This window comes from Halichoerus grypus, chromosome 9 (genome assembly GCF_964656455.1).
Source record: "Halichoerus grypus chromosome 9, mHalGry1.hap1.1, whole genome shotgun sequence".
In the NCBI taxonomy this organism is placed as follows: Eukaryota; Metazoa; Chordata; class Mammalia; order Carnivora; family Phocidae; genus Halichoerus; species Halichoerus grypus.
Window position 1 is genome coordinate 105,954,665 of NC_135720.1, and position 24,338 is coordinate 105,979,002.

Here is a 24,338-nt window from a genome sequence, read left to right on the forward strand (position 1 = left end):
CCTGGGAAGCAATTTTAAAACGCAGTTTCCTTCTGAGATTGAACTGGGACTGGGCTTACTATTCAAAAACTGCGACAGAATCTAACAAATAAGCAAATAAAATACCTTTTCTGCCTCCTTCCCCAATGATTCTGATGGGCAGGTCTGCAGTCAGGCCCAGACGGCTCAAATTTTAAATAGGTCCTCTGGTTACCTGCCTTTCCACTGTATTACCTGGGCTCTGGACCACAAATCTACATCTTCCTGACACGTGACTCACCATCCCTACCCCACGACTCAGGGCCTAGTTTTCAGAAATTAAAGACACCCCCCCCCCCAACCCAGCAAATGCATATCCTCGCTCATCAGGCTCTAAGGCTCTGGCAGGAACTCGGGATGGGCAGGACACCCAGTAGGCTGTGTCCCACTCACCTGTGTATCCCTTCCCCGGAGCTTGGTGACCCCAGCCCCAGTTGCAAGAGGGGCAAGGCGCCTGCGTGTGTCCGCCCTTCCAACAAAGCTTCCTCCCTGGCCCACGGCTGCTTGTGCGGCATTACCGGGAGGGAAATGGCCTAAACGCAGAGAAGAGGATGGAAAAAGTGACATACTGCAGAGGGCTTCCTCAAACCACGGATTAGCTGTAACAGCTCCTGGGCCAGCTCCACAAAGCGCCAGGGGGCTCGGCAGGGCCCAGTGTGCACTCCGCGCTGAGCTCGGAGAACCCCAAGACAGGACTCTCACCCAGCCGCCACGGTAGAACTTCCACGGTGTCAGGGACAAGAGGACCAGGCGATGGGGGGGAGGGGGGCAGAGCAGGAACCCAGGAGAGAGGCAAGGCGAGCGCCGGCGCCAGCAAGCGTGGCCCTGAGCCTGTAACCCCACCACGTGGCTCCGCCAAGAAGCATGCTACTGGGGCGCCTGGGTGGCTCAGTCCTTAAGTGTCTGCCTTCGGCTCAGGTCATGATCTCAGGGCCCTGGGATCGAGCCCTGCATCGGGCTCCCTGCTCAGGCAGGAAGCCTGCTTCTCCCTCTCCCACTCCCCCTGCTTGTGTTCCCTCTCTGTGTCTCTATCTGTCAAATAAATAAAATCTTTAGGGGCGCCTGGGTGGCTCAGTCGTTAAGCGTCTGCCTTCAGCTCAGGTCATGGTCCCAGGGTCCTGGGATCGAGCCCCACATCGGGCTCCATGCTCCGCAGGAAGCCTGCTTCTCCCTCTCTCACTCCCACTGCTTGTGTTCCCTCTCTCACTGTGTCTCTCTCTGTCAAATAAATAAATAAAATCTTAAAAAATAAAATAAAATAAAATAAAATAAAATAAAATCTTTAAAAAAAAAAAAAGCATGCTACTGAGGTTAGGGCCAGCAGAGAGGCTGGGGGGTACAGACCAAGGGCACCCAGGCCTGTTCAATGACCCTTTCTTCTGTCAGGAGAACACCCAAGACTGAATCCCTGGCCCCAAACCGCTCTTGGCTCAAATATTAGAGTCTGAACCGGCCAACATCCATCCCAGATGAGTGTCACGGAAGCTCCACTGGCTTAAACACAAACTCACACAAAGCCCCGCACTCCGAAATACGAAGTCGTCCGAAGACTTAACAACCCTACAGCGCCGAAGCCCCGCACAGACGCTGCTGCCTCCCTTTAGGAATCAAATGTGTTCCTGAAAGGTCATCCGCCGACCAAATTTCTGCCTCACAAATCCAATTTCTCCACTGCCTTTCGTTATAAAATGAGCATACGCTCGAGGAAAAGCTGAGGCTCCAAGAGGAAGTGAACACCACACGTAACGCTGCGTACCTTCCAGAGTCCCACGTTTAATGGACAAGTTTCCTGACAAAATCTAAATCAGATTCAACCCAAAGTGAGGTAATTTTTTTTTTTTTTTTTTGGTGAGGCAATTTTTACCTGCAGACATCACACCAAAGAGTGTTCACAGGAATTAAAAGTTATTTAAGGTAAATCTTCAAATACTGTGCAAGATCTAGGGCCCCTAATTTGAAAGCTCTGCACCTCAAGTTTCTCTATAAGGAGACCAGGACTTGGGGCACCTGGGTGGCTCAGTGAGTTAAGCGTCTGCCTTCGGCTCAGGTCATGATCTCCTGGGAGTCCTGGGATGGAGCCCCACATCGGCTTCCTGCTCAGTGGGGAGTCTGCTTCTCTCTCCCTCTCTCTCTCCCTCTGCCCTCCCCACTGCTCGTGTTCTCTCTCTCTCTCAAATTAAAAAAAAAAGGGGGGGGGGAGACCAGGACTCCTGGAACTATGGGGTGCAGTCACCTGGGTAGCTTATTCAATGCAGATTGGGTTTCTGATTTGTGCTCCCAGGCGATGTTGATGCCACGCTTATTTTGAGTGGCCCCTATACAGTTCACCATTTTGGAAGTGTGGCCCTTCGAGGCAGGTCAGCTTCATATGTGCAGGTGGTTGCCCACACCCAGAACTCTTGGAGAAAGCCAGAAGCCCTGCCACATCACACTCTGAAAACCACCACAAAGAACAGGCAGCCCAGAAACAGGGAAGGTCTGGTCCCTTGATTCGGTCACGGTAGAACAGGCACAAGGAGGAACAACAGGCAGCCCCAACCCAGAGAAGCTGGGACACAAAAGACCCCCGAAAGCCAAGAGGCAAAGGGGACGTTTACCCTTGCCCTTGATTACTCTGCCCTGTACCCAAAAGGTTCATTCACCTTTTTAATAAATCTAGAGAAGGACCCATTATAAATGATCCCATAATGAATTCTACAAGGGGGAAGCGCTTTAGTTAAAACTCAAAACGAGGCAAAAATATGGATGTGTCCTAAGAATGACAGAGTCCAAAAGTTCTACAGGCCTCTTTCTGGCAGGAGAACGGGGACAGCTTTGGGGAGGAAGTGGGGCTGGGCAAGAGAGAGATGGGCCAGGCAACACACACCAAGGACTGGCCCGAGAGGAAGGAAAGGGCTGAGAAACCACGCCTGTTTCAGGGGACAGTAAATTGACTCGTTGGGTAGCAATGGAAGGCTCCAGTAGGTGGAAAACGTTTCTTGTTGGGGGTGACTGTGAGGCTGGAAAAGTATGTGGGAAGCATACCTCAGGAGAGGGAAGAACGAGAAAACGGCCCTTTATAGACTTCATTACATTTAATCCTCCGCACAACTCCAGGAAGTAAGTCCCTTTACAGAGGAGGCAAACTGGGAGGTCATGAAATTTGCCCAGGGCCACGGGGCCTGTCAAAATTTGAGTTGCTGTTTTGCCAAATACTTTGTCTCCCCTGCCTGAGCTCTCTCCACCACTCAGCCCTGCTCTGAACGCCAGGAGTGTGACTAGATTCTTCAGCAAGCGATGTACAGAGATCACCCTTGCCCTCCTGCATCCCAACGACTGAGGAAACCCATCACTGATAAAAGCAACTCCTAGGCCTGAATGACAGGCTGCAGAGCCTCGAGGAATCTGCAGGACAGCCTAGCTCTTAATGTGACAACTCAATCTCCCCTAAGACACAAGAGCCTGAAAGGAAGAAGGTGGGGGAGGGGATGACAGGAATGAGTAGTGACCACAACTGACCATACAAACAGCTGGGGCTAAGAATCCCAGATTTCCAACATCAAGCCCTCTCCTCCCCCTCCACCGTATTTATCACGACAGGAATCTCAAAGTTTGGAACACTACTCAACCATTTACAGCATAATTACCCAAACTTCAAAATGGTCCAATCCACAAACCAAGCTAGCCTAGGTCCCTCACTCTGGCCTTATTAACAGCAGGGTCTCACTTAAACTCCAGTTAGTGACACAGTTAAACAATGAGATGGAAAAATTCTACTGTAATCTATTAAAAAAATCGTTGCCCCCTGAAGTCATGCCGTCCCGGGGTGGGTTGAGTCCCGGATTTCACTGGAAGACAGCAGGCGCCTCGGCCCCGGCTGAAACTGTTTACAGCACATGGACAGGTTCCACACCAAGGCACATTTGGTGGAACTGATTTAAGGCTCTCATTAAAATGTTCCTTTGTTGAGCACAAGACATCTCCCCACCCCCAGAGGAGATTGCAGACCTCCAGTCCCAAGCCCTCAGCCTGCCCTAACTTTCCCCCACAGGAACCCCCCCCCCCACTAAACACCCGTCATCGGATTAACATCAATTAACATCAGAGTCCTCTTCTCACGGAAGGAATTTAGGAATTTAGTATTTGTTGAACGAACAAGGACCGGGTCTCCACCAGAATCTCCCCTTGACTCCAGAACTCTAAACATCAGCAGTGAAGACAGCCAGATCAGGCAACCCACACAACCCAAACCCAAACAGCCACCAACCTAGGAAGCCTATGAGCTGGGGCTGCTCGTCCATATGGCTGGGCCCCCGATCCTGGCTGCACAAAAAAACTTCCATACTTCCTCTGGGAGCAGATGTGCGTTCTGCCACGAGCAATAACCACCCTACACATCACAAGGAACACAGGGCAGCTCCAGAAACACCTCCTACGAGTCCCAGGAGCTTGTTCTTACCTCTCCGTCTTGAGTTACAATTACCTCTCCTTTTAAACTAGGGCTGGGGTAGATGTTAAGTCCATCACCACCAAAACCCCTCACCAGCTGGCAAGCCAGGGAGACGTCAAAAAAGGCAATTCTCTACCCCCACCCGCCCTATGGCCACTCTTCCAAGAAAGAGGAAAGTGATTAAGCTAGGACCAGGTGTCCTGGGCAGAGTTCCCCCCAGAAAGGGCTGCTGCCAGGATCATCACCAAAGATTGTGTGTGTTGTGGGTTTCTTTGGCAGGGGGCGGGGGGGGGGGGGGGATGTTTCCAGTCCAGGCCGTTTGTGGTGTGCAGGTAGCTTGGTGCTTTCCTGTAAAGCACTTCAACACCTCAGTGGTGACTCTCAGGTGTGACCAAGCCAGGAAATAAAGGCGGCCGGGGGGGGGGGGGCGCCGCGGGGAAGGGGGGGTCGGGTCCTGTCTGCCCTGTATATACAAGCCACACCCTCATCAAAACGCTGAGGCCCTCCAAGAAAGGGCAGAATGAACTCTTCTTGCCTTTCTGCCCGCAGAATGAGAGATTTTTCTTTCCTCGGTGCGGAGAGACAGGATGGAAATCCAGGAAGGAGCAGAACAACCCCGTCCGCACCTTTGCAGGCCGGCCATGCCCGATTTTGGCAGCGGCCTTCACATTAGTCACCACGACAGCCTCGGACTCTCCGCTCCCCAGATCCGACCCGGCTGGGGGTGGGCTCGGGGCTCGGGCCCCGGGCCCAGGAGCTGGAGAAGACGGGGCTGCCCCTATTTCTGCCTTTCTCCCGCCCGCACCAGCAGGGCCATCAAGGGTCCCAGCCTGGCCCGGGAACTTGGAGGAGGGAAGCCGGGAGCGTCTGGCCGGCGTGGGTAACAAAGCTCCGCGCTCTGCGCCGCGCAGGTCGGTCCCGCATCCGGCCCCAGGCCGGCCCCCCTCACCTAGGCTGAGACTGCTGGGGGGGATTCCGTCTCCCTCGCCGCCAGCCACCTCACCGCGCCCCCCTAAGTCGGGAGGGAGCCGTTTCCCTCCCGAAAAGAAACTCCCCACTGGGGCCGGGAGCCAGCAACTCCCGGCAGTTCCCGAGGAAACTCTCCGCTCAGGCCGGGAAAACTCTGTGGCGGCTTGGAAACGCGTCCTCGCGGCGCGAAGGAAGAGGGGCCCGGGCGAGTCCGCGGGGGCTTCGCCACCCCCGGCGCTGGGACCTCGCGCCCGCCTCTCCACCACTCCAGGGTGTCTTGCCCGGCCCAGCCGCCCAAAGCCACCTCCCCGGTGCCCCCTCTTGCCCGCGGGGCTCCCGCGCTTCCCGAGCCCCGTTCCCGCAGCTCGCCGCGACTCACCGCCCAGCAGCGGCAACAGCAGGACGCTGAGCAGGGACAGCCGGCGGAGGCTGCTCGGGTTTCCCGGCGCAGCTGCCATCGCGGCAGGCTCGGGAAGAGGAGCCGACCGGCGCACGGCGGGCGTTCGAACTGCGCTCCGCGGCGGGCCCGGGAGGCCGAGCGCACCGGAGCGCGGGCGCCGCTGCAGCAGCCGCAGCCGGAGCCCGAGCCCGAGGCGTCCCGAGCCGGAGCCGCGCGCCCCTGATACCTCCGAGCCCTCGCGCGCCGCCGCCGCTGTTGGTGCCGCCGCCGCCGCCAGGCCCCGCCCCGCGACGCCCCCTCCCCGCCGGCCGCCGCGCGGCGCCCCGCCCCTTCGACGCCCCCTCCCCGTCGTGGCGGGGAGGAGCTCGCAGTAGGGGGAGGGGTCTGGAGATGGCTAGGGGACGGAGGGAGGGAGGGAGGCCCTGGGGAGTGTGGGGAACCTGAGCGAGGTAGGGGAGCATAGGCTGTGCCTACCGCCCATTCTGCAGGGACGCGGGGAACCAAAGTGACTTTCGTGGCCCCTGGAGAGGATGGTCAGTTCTGGGCCTTCCTGGGGGCTCTGACAACAGTTCCCCCCAAATTCCTTGGGTAGGAAGGGGAAAGGCTCTGGCTCACTTCTCAACGACCTAAAACCCTGAGGGAGACCTAGAACAGAAGGGTGTCGTTGATGTCCCCAAGCAAGGTAAGCTGGAGATACTGTGGAACCCCAGGAGAGATACAGCCTGGAGAAGTGAGGGACTCGTGCATGGCTGGGGTCTGGTTTGGCTCTGGACCAATCTGAACCCAAAGGTAGAAACACACTGGGCTCTGAATGCCTGGCTGAAGGCTGTTAAACTGACAAATTTATCCCAAGTCCATCTCCAGGCAGTCTGGGCCGCAGGGCATGGCCAAGTCTCCAGCTGTGGGGAGGCCCAGCGCAGCCCTTGTTCCAGGCACCCCCCACTCCCAGCGCCACCACCCCCACATTCTTTCTTTGTTGTGAAAGCAGCAAGGGGTGTAGGAGGCGGGTCAGAAGGAGTCAAGCTTTAGAAGATGGGCCCCAGCTGCTGCTCAGGCCTCCAGGATATGCTGAGAGGGGATGGATAGTGAGTGCCTCATCCCGCTCTGGCTCGGGAGGGCCCCCCAGGCCTGCTTAGACCTCCCTTCCCCCAAACAGCTGGGAGGAGGAGGGGCAGCCACAGAGGGCCTCACAGGCCGGGAGCAGTGGCGCCAGGACTCCAGGGTCCTGCCACATGGCCACCACATGTCCCTGACAACCCAGTCCATAGCACCTTCTCCTTGGGTTGTGGGCCTCCTCCCCCATCCCCCAGATGCCTTCCTGCAGGCCCTGCTGCAGAGGATACAAACGGGAAGGAAGAGAGGAGAGATCCAAGAATCAACACTTCTCGTGTTGCCCCATCCATCACTGTCCCTTGCCCTTCTGTGAAGGGCCCCAACACAACCCTTGCTCCCTATCCTCTTCGGTCAGGACTCAAGAGGCAAAACGGTTACCTGATTCTTTATTTAAGAAAAGTGAAATACACGGACCTGAAGTGAGGCAGCAGAGGGAACAAGAGAGGCCAGAGCGAGGCAGCTTGGCTGGCCAGCCCCAAAACCTCTGACCAAAAAGCCAGCAGCAGGCTCCATCTCCGAGATGCGTGTCTGCTCTTTAAGCATCTTGAGGGGCCTCAGAGCTAGCTACTCTAGAGGACTATGGGGAGAGGATGTCCTGAGGGTCCTTCCTGAGGGGGATTCCTGAGGAGGGAGCCAAGACCCTAAGGGCAGCAGCAATCTTCTGGTTAACTGCTCTCCCTTCCCTGTCCCACCTTGGGGTTGGAAGAGCCAGGAGCAATAGGGAATGCTGAGAGGGCTGTGGGGGGGACCCAGCAGACCTGGGGGGTGGGTTGAATGTCAGCTGCTTGAAGAGAGGTCCGTAGTGCTGGCACTGAGGCCCCGGGAGACCTGAAACAGACAACACCATGTCATCAGCCCAGGGACCTCGGCCTCCCAAAGACTGTCCCCTGGAGTCTACCCATTACATGGCTGCAGTCTATCTCTAGAGCTAGGATGGAGCCTGTAACTTCAATCCCAAGCTCTGGGGCTCTGTGCAGTTGTAGCCTTTGCTAGGATGTTCAAGAAGGCCATGATCTGGGGGAGAGAATGCTCGGAAGAGCCACATGAATATCAGCCTATATTCTGAATGTGTTGATACAAATGGTCAGTTGCCATTAACATGTCGCTATTGTTTTCTCAAATGTAGAGGATTTAATACTTTTTTTTTTCTTTTTCCCTTCTCATCTGCCACTGAGTCCCCAAGGTGAAGAATATGGTGGCTGCAGGAGGAAGAGCAGTTGCTATCCCCAAATCATTCTTGAATTATTCATAATTCCAAAGTACCAGTTTAGAGAACATCAATTCCTGTTCCCTTCCTGATTAATTTATTTGCTACCATCTCTGGCCCAAAACACTCCCGTAGTGGTCACCACCCCCAACAAGGTGTCTGCTTGATTCTTGTCTACCCAACTCCAGTTCTCTGGCTGGAGTCTTCGACCCACAGGACTCTCCTCTTCCCTAACTCCTGCGGCACGGGTCCCATGGCTCCCCTTTCTTGCTCACCCACCAATATGCTCCCGAGCACTGCTCTCACCTGGAGGGGTGCTGCACTGGGTTGATTCAGATAGTTTAAGGAGGCTGCCCGCTTCATGTTGCTGCTACAATGCAAAAAGAAAGAACTGAGGCCCCTTCTCTTCCCTATTAGAGGCCCTAACACCGTGGGCCTCTTGGGCACTGCTGCACGCATCAGATCATGGCCTACCCACCCTCTGACACCCCCCCACATGAGTACACATGCACACTCTCTTATCTTCAGCAGTAACTGGCATCTCCTCAGGCACCTTTCCCAACCCCTGGGGCACCCATTTTTCCCAAACTCTTTCGCCATGGCCATCCCATTGACCTCCTCCATGTTTCTCTCCAAGACACTTCTCCAGAGATGGGGGGCCAAGAGGAGTTGGAGGCAAGGGCTTACTGGTCTGCTTTGCCATATCTCAGTCTCACTGTGTACCTGGAGGGCCGAGGCTCAGTCCCCTGGAGCTTCCTCACCAGGAGTTCGCTGCTTCTACGAAGCACATCCCGGATCTTGCCCAGAGAACCGCTCCTCTGCAGGGTCCCACTGCCATCCTGGGAGAGAGGGATAGGGAACAGAAGCTAAGGGGAGCCCATGCAGACTGGCTTCTGAGTCTACTGCTGCCATTTATCCTGCACACCATCCCGCCTCCCCCAAAAGCCTAGTGATTGAAAACCTGGGTGGCTCAGTCGGTTAAGCATCTGCTTTTGGCTCAGGTCATGATCTCAGGGTCCTGGGATTAAGTCCCGCATCAGGCTCCTTGCTCGGCGGGGAGCCTGCTTCTCCCTCTGCCTGCCACTCCCCATGCCCATGCCCTCTCTCTCTCTGACAAATAAGTAAATAAAATCTTTTAAAAAAAGAAAAAGAAAACAAGAGCCCTATCAATAGATGGCTTGCAGATCCCCCTGAGAGGGCTGGGCAAACTGAACTGCAGTGTGGACAACATGCCCTCATGTCCTACATGGGCAGGCCCAGAACCTCTCACCACACCAGCAGGAGGGAGCCGGAGAGATCAAGGGGCAATAATGAGACTCACCCCTGACCATTCCACGGCCACAGAAGCATCTTCACCTCCCTCGTACTTCACGCTGCCCCCAGGGCCCTCCTGAGAGGTTCTTCCACTGTCACCTTCCCCAAGCAGCTCGGCCACCTTGGTTTGACTGATAGGGTCAGTGCCCTGGAAGGAAAAGGTAGGCGCTGGGAATCTGCACTCCTTAGCTCCTCAGGTTGGGGCTTTCAAACTTTTTTTCACCATCAGCCCCAACAGGGGAGACATTTTTCCTTGTGATGTCCCAGTACACACATACTGGAAAGTACTCGCCTCTTCTCTTTGCAATGTATTCCTACTTACAAATAGATATAAATTTTCACTATGGTCCACACTGAATTGATTTCAAGACCCACTAATGAGTCATGACCCACAATTTGAGAAAGTGACTTTGGGCTCCCCTCAACCTCAACCCCCTCACCTGTACCACCCACGGCCCTCCTCAGTAAATTCTTCAAATTGTTAAAGGACATTGCTGTCCTTTTAACAGTCCCACTTAGTGATGTGAACCTTGAACTTGGGAGTCCTGACCATAAAGAGCATGGGGAGGGGGGGTAAGAACACACTTAAAAACAGGGCGCCTGGGTGGCTCAGTTGGTTAAGCGACTGCCTTCGGCTCAGGTCATGATCCTGGAGTCCCGGGATCGAGTCCCGCATCGGGCTCCCTGCTCAGCGGGGAGTCTGCTTCTCCCTCTGACCCTCCCCCCTCTCATGTGCTCTCTCTCCTCTCATCCTCTCTCAAATAAATAAAATTAAAAAAAAAAAGAACACACTTAAAAACAACCACAACCACAAAAGAGTCTCACCTCCCTTTCCTGGCTTTCTCCTCGGCCTCTTCTCTTATTCTTCTGAGACTCTAAAGAAGCCTTGGTGGTCCCCCATCCCCAGGACCTACCTTCCGGGCCTCCTTCCCCTCCGGGTCACTGACCTGTTTCTGGGAGCGTAGGGCACATTCTTCCAGGGTCTCGGCTGCCTCCAGCTTTCCTTGGCGTCTGTACAGAGCTCCTAGGTTTCTCAGAGTGGTGTTCACTGTGGGGCTGTGGGAAGGAGTGAGGATGGGTTCAGAAAAGAAACAGGAAAGAGAGGGAGCAGAGCCAAGGGAAGGCCAAAGGGAAGAAGGGAAAAGGTCCCAGAGGCCAGGCTCAGGGTTTGGATGGAGGGTGTGGGAGGCCAAGCCAGCTTCTCACCAGCAGCTCACCTGCTCACTTTGCAGGCCTTGTACCAGCCTCCATACTCAGTGTAGGGCGTGCCGCCCTCTCGGTGCCGGCTCTGCAGAACATAGCAGAGGGGAAGCCGGAGATGAGAGCACAGAGATGGCTGGGGGCTAGGGTGCGGGCTGGGCTGGGGAAGGCACTGGGCATCTGGGACTGGTGGTCAGGTGGGAAAGAGGCAAGGAGCTACGCTCATGCAAGGAGTAAGCCAGAGGCCCTGGTAGCCTCAGGCTCCCCAGGCTGGGCCCCACACTCACTTTGCTCATTTCCTCCCGCTCCTCTGCGTGCATCCAGATGGGCTTGTGGTCATCTAGGAATGATACATGGGATGGGGTGAAGGTTAGAGACCAGAGCTAGACAGTATGGTGGGGAGCCAGGAGCCGAGGCCCATGGGGCTGAACTAAAGTGGTCTGGCTCTGCCTGGGAAGCACTAGGGCCTAACCCCCTACCTTTGGTCAGCATTTTTTTTTAAATAGGCTCCACAGGTGGAGCCCAACGCAGGGCTTGATTTCATGAGCCTGAGATCAAGACCTGAGCCGAGATCACGAGTCTGATGCTCCACCAACTGAGCCACCCAGGCACCCCTAGTCTGCATTTCTTCACCATCCTGCAGCTCCCTCCGCAGGCCCACCCCACTCACCATCCACAGACCCAAACTCCTGCACATGCGCACGCGTCAGGATCTCCTTGTAGAGCGTCTCAGCCTCAGCATATTTGCCCTGTTTCAGGTAACAGGAAGCCTGTAGGCAGAAAGGCAAAACCACAGGACGGAGACAAGGTCTCAACAGGGCTCAGCAGGAGATTTCTTGGTCTCCTTATAACCTTCCCCAGAGATCCTCTTCATACTGCCTTTTCTAGCTGCAGGGTCAAGGGTGTTCACTCTACTCCCAGGAGGCTACGGGTCTTCGCCTTCCCACTGGAATGAGGCAGATCCCTCAGCCCCAAAGACAGCCCCAGATGCACAAAGGTGACGAGGTTAGCGTACCACAGTAGGGTGCTTTCCCTTCCCCTCCCTCCACTGACTTCTTCCCTTCCTCCCTTACCAGGTTGTTCTTGGTCCGGGCTACATTAGGGTTGTCTGGCCCCAGCTGCCCCTCATAGATGGCCAGGGCCCGCCTGTAATAGCGTTCCACGGCCTCATACTTGCCCTGGTTTTGGCACAACAGGGCCAGGTTGTTCAGCTGCTTTGCCACATCTGGGTGGTCAGTGCCCAGGACCTAGAAGGAGTAAAGGAGTGATGGATGGCTATGATTGTGTGTGTGTACAACCATGTGCGCACATACCCATGTGGGGAGCAGGGGAAGGGAATGACAGGAGAGGCAACAAGGCAGAGAAAGGTGGGTAAGGAAAAACATGAGGGAGGAGGGTAGGCTGGAAGAAAGATGGTGGAGGAAGGGCCACAGCATCAGGGAAGAATGAGAGAGCACAGGCACCTTTTCTCGAATCTCCAGTGCTCGCTGGCACAGCGGCTCGGCCTCCTTGTATTTGCCCCTTTTGCCATAGAGCACAGCCAGGTTGTTGAGTGTGGCAGCCACCTGGGAAGACAGGCCTGTCCCCTCAGCGTGGGTGCCTTGAGGTTCTCCCCCTGCACAACAGGGCCCCACACTGCATGATTCCCAAGAGAAGAGGACTCCGCAAGCCTAACGGCGGGGGGAGGGGGGCGGGGGCGGGGCGGGGGGAGCTGCTGACCTGGAGGTTCTGAGGTTCTCTCTGGGAGTGGGACCGCCCTCTAGGGGGATTTGTAGATATTTCTGGAGGTGGGGTTTGGTGTGGTTTTTGGTTGCCATGAAGACTGGGGGCACTATCACCTTCGGGCAGGTAAGGATGGTACAGATGTTCTGCACGTGTGGGACAGGTCTGTTAGCTTTGGAGTGTCCGGCCAGACATTTGAGCAGTGTAAGCCTTGACACTTAGTGGGGTATCGAGAGGGGAGTTGTTTTCTCAGCTACATCATCCCTATCACATGTTGTAACATAAGGAACTATTTTCATAAAGTCAGCTCATTTGCAAAAAATATCTTTTTCTCATTTTCTCCACTGTGACAATCTATCATTTCTCTTTCTCTCATCATATACGAATAAATCTGGCCTGTCGTTACTGAGTCTGGCATGGGTTTTTAATCTTGTATCCACCAATACTTCTGCTCTGTCGTTTTTTTATTTTTTTATAATCTCTATGCCCAACGTGGGGCGTAGTGTAGATCCCAAGATCAAGAGTCGCAGGCTCTTCTGACTGAGTCAGCCGGGTACCCCTGCTCTGTCATTTTTTAATACTTCTTATATACAATGTCTTACTGGTCTCACTTTTTCTAAATCTAAAATTGTAGATCATATTATATTGTAAGTTATCTGCTATATTATGTCTTCTATTGTAGTTGTACTCAATAATAACTGTTACCACGTCATGTTTTCATTTCATTGTAACATATCCTATGTATTATTGAATTGTAAGTTACTTTCCTCATTTTTATATGAATAAGGTATCACTCAACATTTTTTGGAATTGTATGTGTAGGTCAGTTACAGTGTCTATGAATTATGCTTCAGGAAAATACTAATTATAAGAAAGAATCATTGTGTCTCAGAAAGTTGAGAACCACTGGGCTTAGCAGACAGGGCCTGGTAAAAAGGAGCCCTCACACCTCCTCCCTCAACACCCCTAGTGAGTGGGCTGAGGGCAGTGGATAAACGAACAAGAGAAGCCAAGAGAGCAGGAGGCAAGGAGGGCAAGGAGTACTGACAGCAGGGTGGTCCCGGCCCAGGGTGCTCTCCCGGATGCTGAGGGCATCATTCAGCAGGTGGGCAGCTTCCTTATACTTATTCTGGTCCCTGGAAGAGGAGAGAAGTGACAAGGGGTTACCCTGAACTCGGCCCCCAAGCCATCTCTTTCCCTCCTTCCCTTCGGTATGAATGAGGTACATTTAGGGATTGGGGCCTCAGAGAGGAGACAGGAAACCCGGGGGTGAGCAGTGAGAGTTCACCAACACGCCTATATGTGGATGCAGAACACTGCCATGCCAAGAGGAGACCAGTTACAGGATGCAAGAGATGGAAACAGAGAGGGAAAGAGACCCTCCCAAAGGAGGGAATAGAGAAGCAAAGAGCCTGAGAGATGAGCGGCTCTGAGGTCAAGGGCTCAGGTATGGAAAGAACGAGAGTGCTGGTGCAGGAGAAAGCCCCTAGTGGGGTCACTTGGGAGGCCCAGCAGGGAGAAGAGGTACCCTCTGGAGAGGAGGAATGGGAGCCAAAGGTGGATCAAGATGGGAACCCAGAGGCAGAGTTGGGAGACAAAGAGGCCAGGCCTCACCGATACACCAAAGCAAGGATGTTGAGCATGGTCGCGACATCAGGGTGGCCGCGGCCAGAAGTGCGCTCCAAGTCCTCCAGTGCCTGCTTGCAGAGCGGTACAGCCACCTCATAGCGACCCTGGGCAGCATACTGGATCACCAAGTTGTGCAGTGTCCGCAGCCTCGCTGGGATCTCGTATCCGCTGTGCTGGGTGCCCTGGCCACGGGACACTAACCATCCCAGAAAATGAACAGGAGACGTCCTCAGGGCACTCTTCCTCTCCCCTTTGCTGTCCGCCCTCCCCACCCCCGCCCCGCATCTCGTTCTGCGCCTGTGCCCACCCCCCCAACCAGGCCCTCCTTCGCCCACTCCCTGGTCCCTGTGCCCCTCACAACCCCACTCGTTCACCCAATCACTCATTCATTCAACAAAATTTACTCAGCAAGCATGAGCCAGGGACTGTGTCAGGGATACGAAAATAAGAAAGAAAGAACTGGTTCTTTCCCTCGAGGAGCTCATGTTCTTTCACTCCAGGGTCATTATCCCATTCGACTTTGAGCTCCTTACGGGCAAGAACTCTGTCATTCTCAACTCGGTATCCCTAGTGCCTACTATAGGGCCCAGGACACATTAACTGTGTAATAAATATTGGTGAATAATGGGGAGGCTGAGGAAATGGGAGCAGTAGCCCAGTTCCTGCCCTATCTCCAGGGGAAGCGAAGAACCTATTTCTGGATGGTGAGCATCCTGTATGCAAGGCGGGCCACAACTGGGACCAGCCCTCTGCTGCCCCTCTTTACCCTCCAACTCCAAAGGCAGACTCACAGCCATTGCTGGAATCTTCTTCCTCCTCATTGGGGAAAAGATCATCCAGGGAATCCTTGGTGGCATCACCCTCCTTCTCCTCCTGGAAGGGAAGAAGCAGAATGTCTAAGGCCAAGATATCCCCAGTAGCCTCTTCAGGGCCCCTCTAACCCGTGAAAGCACTGACAGGTGGAGAAGACTCTTGTTCATGTCCCGCTGCTGGGAAGGCCGGCATCTGCCCACCAATCTCACCCCGTTCTTGTTTGTAAGTCTCCTTCTTTCACACTGAGAGCTTCCTAAGCACCCTCATTCTCTAGCCTCCACCCATCTCCCCCTCAGTTCTTGTAATTATAGCCCAGTGCTGATCCCTGTGTGTTTACACTGATTATATGTCTGTCCTATCTTTCCTAAGGGCAGGGAGTGTGTCTGATCTTACTGACACGTACCCAAAGCATACCCAAAGCGTCTAGCTCAACCTCGTCCCCATCATCTGCCGTCACTCCCTCTCAACTCAGTGCCCAACCCTCACTGTCTCACCTTCTTCCACATGGGGAAAGTTGCTTTGCCCCACCAGGCACGTCAGCCCTGTATAAACACCTCCAACTCCCACCCAGCCTTGTCAATGTGTCCCATGCAAATCACCCCACTTTCCCTGGGAGAGATCAGCTCACCAGCCCTGGAGACTTATCTATTGACACATACCCACCCCCAGTCTAGAAAGCTCCTCCTTTCCCCTCATCATCCATCAAAATCCAGCCCAACTCCTAACCTGTATAAGGAAAAATCCAACCTAAATCTTACCCATCCCTGTACCCCACCTCATCTGTGAATCCTTCTCAGGCCATTCCAGTCCCCATGAACCAATCTTGGAATTCCTCCCATTACTGACTGAACCACTCATCCAATACTGAGCATTTGAAGTGGCGTCACATACGTGTTCTCGTGTGTAAGCCTTGGCCCTACAGCTACATTATAAGCTTGAGAGGGCAGGAACTCTCTTATAGTTCTTTACATCTCCCCCACATACATCCTCTTGCACCGCCTAAGGCAGAGAGATAAGTACATGCCTGTTGAGTGAGGGTTATATTTCATACATCTTGAGAGCAAATTTTAGGAGGGTCTTGCTCGACTGTGCGATGCTTTCCCTCACTGTAGCACTTAGGATTCTGGACTGGAATTGTCCGGGTGCTTATGTGTCTCCCCCCAACCCCAAAACCTCTAATTGGGAGAGCAGGAATTCCGTCTGCCTCGTTCACTGTGGCATCCCCAGCAGAGTGCGCAGTGCCCGGCATACACAGCTGTCATGTAACTAAATGTAGACTGAATGAGTTAAGACGGTTTCCGCCTTGTTGCTATTTGGAGTTGGTGTCAGGACCTGAATTCTGCCGGGTGGGGGCAGGTCGCGCAGCACTGCTGGTCCCTGCAGCTGATGAGCAGTTACCCCCCACGTCTCTGGTGACTCCCAGCTGTCTGCCCCGTAGCCAGCCTCGCTGGCGTGCGCTTACCACACCATGCCCATCCTCGTCGTACTGCCGCAGCTGGCCGAGGAACTCCAGGTGCTTCTTCTCCTCCTCCAGCTGGGCCACAGCCTGTTCGCTGCGCTGGAGCCGCTGCTGGGTGCCCGCCAGCTCGTCCCGGAGCCACTGGTTCTCCTGACACAGCCTCCGTACCTGAGCCCGCAGCTTCTGTTTCTCTGACTCCACTGTGCTCAGGTGGCTGGCCAAAGCCAGCATCACCTAGGTGGGCACAGCCCGTGAGCGCCAGACTCCGGACTGGAGCATTCTGGGATTAAGTGGGAGGGAAGCCTACCGGGAGGCAGCAAGACCGGCAGAGGCCAGGAGGCGGGGTTGGGTAGCAATGGTTCTACCTTCAAAATACACCCTGAATCCAATTTGTCACCACCTCCATAGCCACCACCCTGGGCCAGCTCACCATCGGTTCCCACCTGGGCGACTACCATCACCTCCTCACTGGCCTCTCTGTTTCTGCCCTTTTTTCTTAGAGTCTGTTCTCAACCCAGCAGCCAGATGATCCTTTTAAAATGTTAAGTTAGACCACATCACTCCTCTGCTCTATATATTCCAATAACTTTCATTTCATTCAAAGTAAAAGCAACATCCTTGTGATGACCTACAAGTTCCACATGATCTGTCCCCTTGACTCCTAACCCCTCTACCTCTTACACCTCATTTTCTTTTTCTTTCTCTTTATTCCTTCCTTCCTTCCTTCCTTTTCTTTTTTTCCTTCCGTCCTTCCTTTCAGATTTTTAATTTTTAAGTAATCTCTATACCCAATGTGGGACTTGAACTCACAACCCCGAGATCAAGAGTCACACGCTCCACAGCTGAGCCCGCCAGGTGCCCCTGCACTTCATTTCCTATTTTGCTTCACCTCATCCACTCTACTGCAGCCACACTGGTCCCTCACTGGACTCACCGGATAGGCTCCAGTTCAGGGCCTTTGTAGGTACTACCCACTCTGCTTTAGATGTTCTTCCCCCATTTATTGTATGACTCACTCCCTCATCTTCAAATCTTTGCTCAAATGACACCTTTCAGTTAGACTTTTTTTGACCACCCTATCTATAGTTGTATCATCTCTCTGTACCCCCTCCTCCCCTTCTGTTTTATTTTTATCCCTTTTCCTTAGCAATTGTCACTCTGACATACGGAATCCTTTACTTTATTTGTGTATTGTTTGCCTCCTGCAGCTAGAATGTGAGCTCTGAGACGGCGAAGATTTTTGACTGTTGTGTTCAGTGATGTTCTTCCAGTGCCCAGAGGACTTGTGCCTGGCACAAAGTAGGGGCTTAATATATATTTACTGCATGAATGAATGCAAGCATCTAGGACAAGGCAATCCTAAATGACCCCAAAACTCCAATCAGACAAATGCTCCTCCAAGGGCCACTTGGCATCACCTCCTTCCGCTCACCTGGGCCTCACTCAGCCCCAGCTCGATGTTTTCCATGGAACGTCGCAGCTGCCGGGCCTTCTCGTGTACCAGTCCTTCTTCATGGCCTCCCTGCTGCAGACACTCAATGGTGTGGGACAGACTTTGCAGGACAGCCTGATGTTCACTGTGTAGGGCCTCCAGCCCTTGGCTCACCAGCCGAGTGCTTCCCAGGATCTCCTCCTGGCTGAGCCGGTGCCCTGCAGGCTCATCCCGCTGCCCCAACACCAGGCCTGACATCTTGGCCAGGGGGACCTTGCCTGGGCTGAGGAGAAACAACAGAGCTCAGCGGGGGTAAAGATAAGAAAGAGAGGCTGAGCACCTTGGTTAGAGGGTGGTGAGGATCCAAGGGAAGGGACAAAAGAGAGTATGGGTGACCTTCTGGTTTAATTGGAGAGAGTAACCAGTGGGGAGGGAGCCTACAACACTAAGCACAAAGCTAAGGTTGTGGGAAAGAGAGAGGGAGAGGAATTGACTTGAATGAAAAAAGACTATGGAAGGAACAAAAGCTCTGAGAACTAGCAGACGGATTTAGAACTTAGGAAGAGAATACAAAAGTTGTTGGAAAGAGAGCTTGGGTCAGAAATAGGAAAAGCAATCAGATGAGAGACAGCACTGTAGGGAACACAAGAGGGTGTCTGGAAAACACTGCAAAGGAAACAGGGTTAAAGCAGACAGGAGATATAAAGAAAATGGTGCAGAGGTTTCAGAAAGTAGGAAAGGTACAGGTTTCAAAGTTACAGGGAAGAGGGAGAGAAGAAGCAGAAAGGCGCCTTCATTGCAGGACCCAGATGAGAGGGCCCCAGAAAGCTCAAGGTCTTCAGACTGCGTCACCCTCAGAGCCAAGGCCAGCATCTCCAAACCTAGTAAACTCTGCCTCTTTCTCCACTAGGCCTTCAATCCATACTTCTCAACCCCCAGATGTCAGGCTCTCTTCCTACTTCCCCAAAAGAGCCTTGCTTCTCACCTTTCCATATTCTTACCGGTATACAGAGCACAGCCCTTGCCTGTGGCACTCAGGCCAGAGCCCGGAAGAAACCCTTTCCGTAGGCAGGTACTCACAAAGATCGGCCCTGCCCAAAGTCCAGAAGTCCAGCCTTCCCAACCCTCCTCTCACCACTTCACAGCCACCCAGAGGACCTGGCACAGAGCCCTACTCAGGGCAAACACCCTCCCTGTCTCTACCTACAGGCCTTCAAAGGCGACCAATGTCCCTCTTCCTTCCCGAAGCCAACCTCCCACCCCAGGCCACGAGACCTATTTTCTCCCAAGAAGGGAATGAGACTTGATCTGAGACCTGCGGCAAGGGGCGTGCTGGGAAAGGGTGAGGAGGCAGACCTGGTCACTCCTGACCCATTCACTTTCATGGCTTTGTCTCTGTGATGACCACCTACTAACAGGCTCTGAGAGGAGTCACCCTAGGATGCCTCTCGGACGCCTGATGATGCAGGAAAGAGTGGCAGGTCTTCTGAGCGGCTGTAGGGTCACAGGGAAACGCGGCGCTGGGACTTGGTCTCCCAGCCTGGGCATGCGGTCGAGAAATGTCTCCGGCTGTCGACCTGCCCTGGGGCCCAGGGTGGGGACAGAGTGAGACGGGCGGGGGCGATGGGGGAAGTGCGGGTGGACCGCCGAGCTCCACGTCACGGGCGAGTACCCAGGGGCCCGACAATCCCGAGGTCAACGAGTCGGTCGGTAGCCCAGGGGGCGGGGCAGGCCGTCTGTCTGTCCGTCTGGACGCCGAGGGGCGGGAAGACTCGTGAGGGGCGGAGTTTTTCAGCTTGTCTGGAGTTGTGTGAGGTCGGCTGGTGGGGGTTTGTTCATCTGTCCCGGAATGCAGAAAAGGGGTAGCGGACCTCAACCCTCAGCCCCTGAAGTACCCTCAAAGACTCACCCGCAGTCTGTCGGTCTGGCTTCCTCCCTTGCCGGTACTGCCCCTTTAAATTCATCATGGCTGCCGCTCGAGACAATTGTTTTGACGGCTCCGAGGGGCGGGGCCTGCTCCCCAGTCACGCGACGTAAGTGCCGCCAGAGGATTGGCTTTGACCACGCGCAAGGAGGAAAGGAGGTGTGTATCCACCTTGGTCTCGGGTTCTCTGCCCACCTCCTTACGTCAGGAGGGAGCGACGGCACCGAGATCTGTTAGCGTCATCTAGAGACGACGGGCGGCCTGGCTAGAAGTAATGGTGGTGTGCTGACCCCGGCGGAGCTTGGGTGCCCTCATGGCTCTGAGGGCACTGACTCGCGCTCTGGGCTCCCTGAGCCTGACGCCCCCAGCCCCCGCCCTCGGCCCCAGCCTGCTCCCGGCCGCCCAGGTAATTCACCCTATCTGGAAATGAGGCTGCTTCTGTTCGGGCCGCCGGAGACGGCACCCTGGGATGGGAGGCGGAGGATGTGAGTCTGGTCAGGAATCACGCCGGCCTGGGTCTTTGGATAAATCACTCTCAGCCTCAGCTTTCTCTTCTATTAAGTGTTGCTGACCCGCAGGGCCGCTGGATTCCTCAGACGAGATATTGGAAGTGAAAGTATTTTACAGGTTTCAATAGTAACTGACAATGAGTACCAATCATAAGCCAAGCATAAGTAATTGGCATTTTAAATAAATCAGCTCCTTTCAACCCCTGTATAAGGTGGTTATCATTGCCATTTTACATATGAGAAAACTGATCAGTCCAAGGTCATACACCAAGTATTTTTTTAAATAATTTTTATTTTATTTATTTATTTGAGAGAGAGAGAGAGAGAGCATGAGAGGGGGGAGGGTCAGAGGGAGAAGCAGACTCCCCGCCGAGCAGGGAGGCCCATGCGGGACTCGATCCATGGGCTCCAGGACCCTGACCTGAGCCGAAGGCAGTTGCTTAACCAACTGAGCCACCCAGGCACCCAGTAATTTTTAAGATTTTTTTTTTTTTTTGAGACAGAGAGACAGCACAAGTGGGGAGGAGGATCAGAGGGAGAGGGAGAAGCAGACTCCCTGCTGAGCAGGGAGCCTGTCGCTGGGCTCGATTTCAGGACCCTGAGATCACCACTGGAGCCAAAGGCAGACGGTCAACTGACTGAGCCACCCAGGCGCCCCATACACCAAGTAGTAGCTTGGTAGACAAGCTAGTAGACAATCTGGCTTCAGAACCTGGGCTCTTGATCCCAGGGTCCTGGGATCCAGCCCCATGTTGTGTTCTCTGCTCAGCAGGGAGCCTGCTTCTCCCTCTCCCTCTGCCTGCCCCTCCCCCTGCTTGTGCTCTCTCTCCCTCTCTAATAAATAAGTAAAATCTTAAAAAAAAAAAAAAAAAAAAGCCTGGATTCTTAACCACTGAAGATGAGTTATTGCTGAGGTTAGAGAATGCAGGGCAAAATAACAAGATTAGGAGCCTAAAGTGAAGGTATCCTCAATGTCCCTAGTGGGTGATTGGTGAGTCACAGAAAAGAAAAGTGTAAATCTTGTTTCTCTGGACCTTTCTGGATGATGGTAGAGTTTAGCAGATGCATACTTAAAATTCAAAACCAAAGCAACCTACTTTAAAATGCTGGGAATACAGCAGGGAACAAGACAGAAATCATCCCTCTCCTCCATTCACACCTGGAAAACTCCCAGAAACATAATGCAGAGGGGCAAAAGGCATTGGTGCTGATGGTGGCATATGGATGTGTGAAAGTTACCAGCATTGGAAAAGGGAGTTGTTTAACGAAGGAACAGTTTCCCAGAGAAGGAGAGTTTTGAGCCAAATTTGGAAGGAGATGCACCAAGGGGAGACCATTCCATTGAAGAAATACTTCAGAGGTTAAAGGATCAAATAAGGAGAGATAATCAACACATATATACCTAGATAAACATTCCACCCTGGTATGTCTGCAAGCAGTGAAGGGTGGAGTTTTTGGACAGCTGATCTGGGACATTCCTAGAAGGAAGTAGGCTACTTGGTCTATGCCTTCACCCTTGGTCCTCCGGGGCTTCTCCTTCAGTTACCTTTCAAGTCAAAGAGATTTCTGTTAATCTCTAGGTGACAAGTACTACCCTTCTCCAGCTGCCCTCTTCCTCAGTGTTGCTCCCCTGCCGCCCACTGCTTACCTCCGTGGCCCTTAGTGCCAATTTTGTGTCCTGGAAGAGTCGTACCAAGTACACCATTACACCAGTGAAGATGAGGAAGTCTGGGGGCCGAAACCACACAGGTGAGAGCAAGAGCAAGAGGATTTAAGCATTAAAGGGGAAACACATGTTAGGACTCTAGGTCTATTTCTTTTTTTTTTTTTAATTTTATTATGTTATGTTAGTCACCATACAATAAATCATTGGTTTTTGATGTGGTGATCTAGTTCTATTTCTTGACAGGGAGAGGAATGTAAATAAAAAGCATTTATTGGACTCCTTCTGTATATAGTATGTGTGTAAGAACGAGAGAGTAGAATACAATGCAACAGAAAGGTGGTCTGTGCTCCTAAAGACCCATCTAGGTAGTTGAAGAAGACCAAACATACACATGACATTCTTCTTCATGCCCTTCAGAAATCTACAACAGTTGAGCACTCATCGGTAAACTTACTGAATTCAGTAATTTGTAGAGATTTTGTCTGGAGGTTTTATATAATTTCAATATCCTATAATTATGTTTTTACCAAGCTCCATGTAGGTGTTTCCCCACCCCCTTTTACCCCCCTGTGCTGTGCAAATTTTTTATTATTTTCTGCTTGTGTCATAATGTTAGGAAGTACTGCTTTCTGCCCAGGATGGGCCTGTTTCCACTGCTGGGAGCTGATTCATCTGACTTGGGTCATGTCTCTGCACTTTCCTGACCACAGGCCGAATCCAAGTGCATGGTATTGGCGGGGGCCACAAGCAGCGTTATCGCATGATTGACTTTCTGCGGTTCCGGCCTGAGCTGGAAACGAAGCCAGGACCGTTTGAGGAGAAGGTCATCGTGGTCCGCTATGATCCCTGTAGGCAAGTTTGGGATGTGAGATGATGATGGTGTGGCTGCATGACTGTTCTGTGGCTTTTCAGAAGATGTAGGGCTGCCTAGATGGTCTGCTCATATGTCCCTCACCCTGAACAGATCAGCAGACATAGCTCTGGTTGCTGGGGGCAGCCGGAAACGTTGGATCATTGCCACAGAAAACATGCAGGCTGGAGATATCATCCTGAACTCTGACCACATAGGCCGAATGGCAGGTAAGAGATGGCTGCCAGATGTGTATGGGCTTGGAGGCTGCAAGGGGTCTAGGGCTGATGAAATTCTGTCTTTTAGGGGCGCCTGGGTGGCTCAGTTGTTAAGCGACTGCCTTCGGCTTGGGTCATGATCCCAGGGTCCTGGGATCGAGCCCCACATCGGGCTCCCTGCTCGGTGGGAAGCCTGCTTCTCCTCCCACTCCCCCTGCTTGTGTTCCCTCTCTCGCTGTGTCTCTCTCTGTCAAATAAATAAATAAAATCTTAAAAAAAAAATTTTTTTTCTAAAAAAAAAAAATTCTGTCTTTTAGTTGCTGCTCGGGAAGGGGACGCACATCCTCTTGGGGCCTTGCCTGTGGGGACCCTCATCAACAATGTGGAGAGTGAGCCAGGCCGGGGGGCCCAGTATATCCGAGCTGCAGGTATGAGGAAATGAGCTACTTGGGGGTCTTACAATTTGGGAAGCCAAAGAGTACCTGAAGTCACAATGCTCTGAACCTCCGGGGCCAGGTGTGGTCCACTGGCAGAGAAAGGGAAGGAAAAAACACAGAAAACAAGGGTGGAGAGGTGCTTGTGTTTTGACCTAAAACATTGCATGCATCCTGCTTCAGTGTGTCTGCTCCCAAAGGGCAAAGCAAGGGCACGGTATGGGGTATGTCCCCCTATAAATTTGCCCCCAACTCCTCCCTTGTGGAGGGTGGCAAAGCTGCTTCTCCCTTCTCCAGGGACGTGTGGTGTGCTGCTACGGAAAGTGAATGGGACGGCCATCATCCAGCTGCCCTCCAAAAGACAGATGCAGGTGTGTGTGTGGGTACACGTGGGAGGGATCAGCAGAGGAGGAATTTTTGGAATGTACCTTTCTTGGCTGGGATAGTTCCCAGGTGTTTTATGTTAGGAACCACCATGAGCTAGGTGTGTCCCTTTCTGCCATGTGACTAGACATGCCCTGTCAGGCTGGCACTATAATGGGAGAGGGAACAGTGCCTTTTGTTTTCAACTACCATAGGACCTGCACTCAGGTTCAATTATGCTGTGGTTTTCTCCTGTCCTCTCCCTTCTCTCGGTGAGGGTAAGAAGCCTCCCCAGAGTCACGCAGGCAACAATGTCAGGTTCTTTCACCGAGGTGCATTCTCTTCCATCTGCTTTTTCGGTCAGGTTCTGGAAACGTGCGTGGCAACAGTAGGCCGGGTGTCCAACGTCGATCACAACAAACGCGTCATCGGCAAGGCTGGACGGAACCGCTGGCTGGGCAAGAGGCCTTCCAGTGGGCTATGGCACCGCAAGGGGGGCTGGGCTGGCCGCAAGATTCGGCCACTGCCCCCCATGAAGAGTTATGTGAAGCTGCCCTCGGCAGTTGCCCAGGGCTGATATCCCTGGATTCTAATAAAATCGCCCCCCACTTTTATCTGTTACTGTCTTTTTGGGAGGGAGGGTGGTACATACTAGACCGGGGGGGGGAA

General features: G+C 53.3%; 3 protein-coding genes across 5 annotated transcripts in view; 1 reads left to right on the forward strand and 2 right to left on the reverse strand.

Annotated features, from left to right (window-relative positions):
• PTK7 (protein tyrosine kinase 7 (inactive)) overlaps positions 1 to 6,090 on the reverse strand; it is a 60,533-nt gene extending 54,443 nt beyond the window's left edge. Inside the window, exon 1 of the mRNA XM_036124043.2 lies at positions 5,796 to 6,090. Within this exon, the coding sequence (XP_035979936.1) occupies positions 5,796 to 5,874 (79 nt within the window). The 5' untranslated portion in view covers positions 5,875 to 6,090. The remainder of the gene's footprint in view (positions 1 to 5,795) is intronic.
• Positions 6,091 to 7,298: 1,208 nt separating this feature from the next.
• Positions 7,299 to 19,714, reverse strand: KLC4 (kinesin light chain 4). 3 transcript variants are annotated; one of them, XM_036124056.2, is made up of 16 exons: positions 19,615 to 19,714; positions 17,706 to 17,988; positions 16,277 to 16,507; positions 14,793 to 14,874; positions 13,987 to 14,197; positions 13,421 to 13,508; positions 12,114 to 12,215; positions 11,724 to 11,897; positions 11,321 to 11,420; positions 10,938 to 10,990; positions 10,668 to 10,738; positions 10,398 to 10,506; positions 9,458 to 9,598; positions 8,860 to 8,975; positions 8,443 to 8,506; positions 7,299 to 7,757 (listed from the first exon to the last, which is right to left on the reverse strand). In XM_036124056.2, the coding sequence occupies exons 2-16, from the start codon at positions 17,961 to 17,963 to the stop codon at positions 7,707 to 7,709; spliced, it is 1,851 nt and encodes a 616-aa protein (XP_035979949.1). In that variant the 5' UTR covers positions 17,964 to 17,988; positions 19,615 to 19,714; the 3' UTR covers positions 7,299 to 7,706. The 3 variants fall into 3 exon arrangements, with proteins under 3 accessions (XP_035979949.1, XP_035979946.1, XP_035979947.1); XM_036124053.2 differs by lacking the exon at positions 19,615 to 19,714 and adding an exon at positions 19,062 to 19,471; XM_036124054.2 differs by lacking the exon at positions 19,615 to 19,714 and adding an exon at positions 19,021 to 19,043.
• Positions 19,715 to 19,849: 135 nt separating this feature from the next.
• Positions 19,850 to 24,283, forward strand: MRPL2 (mitochondrial ribosomal protein L2). The gene is made up of 7 exons (XM_036124060.2): positions 19,850 to 20,035; positions 21,719 to 21,887; positions 22,515 to 22,656; positions 22,769 to 22,884; positions 23,190 to 23,300; positions 23,604 to 23,677; positions 24,034 to 24,283. Exons 1-7 carry the CDS (start codon positions 19,943 to 19,945, stop codon positions 24,244 to 24,246), a joined length of 918 nt encoding a protein of 305 aa, XP_035979953.1. The 5' UTR covers positions 19,850 to 19,942; the 3' UTR covers positions 24,247 to 24,283.
• Positions 24,284 to 24,338: the final 55 nt, after the last annotated feature.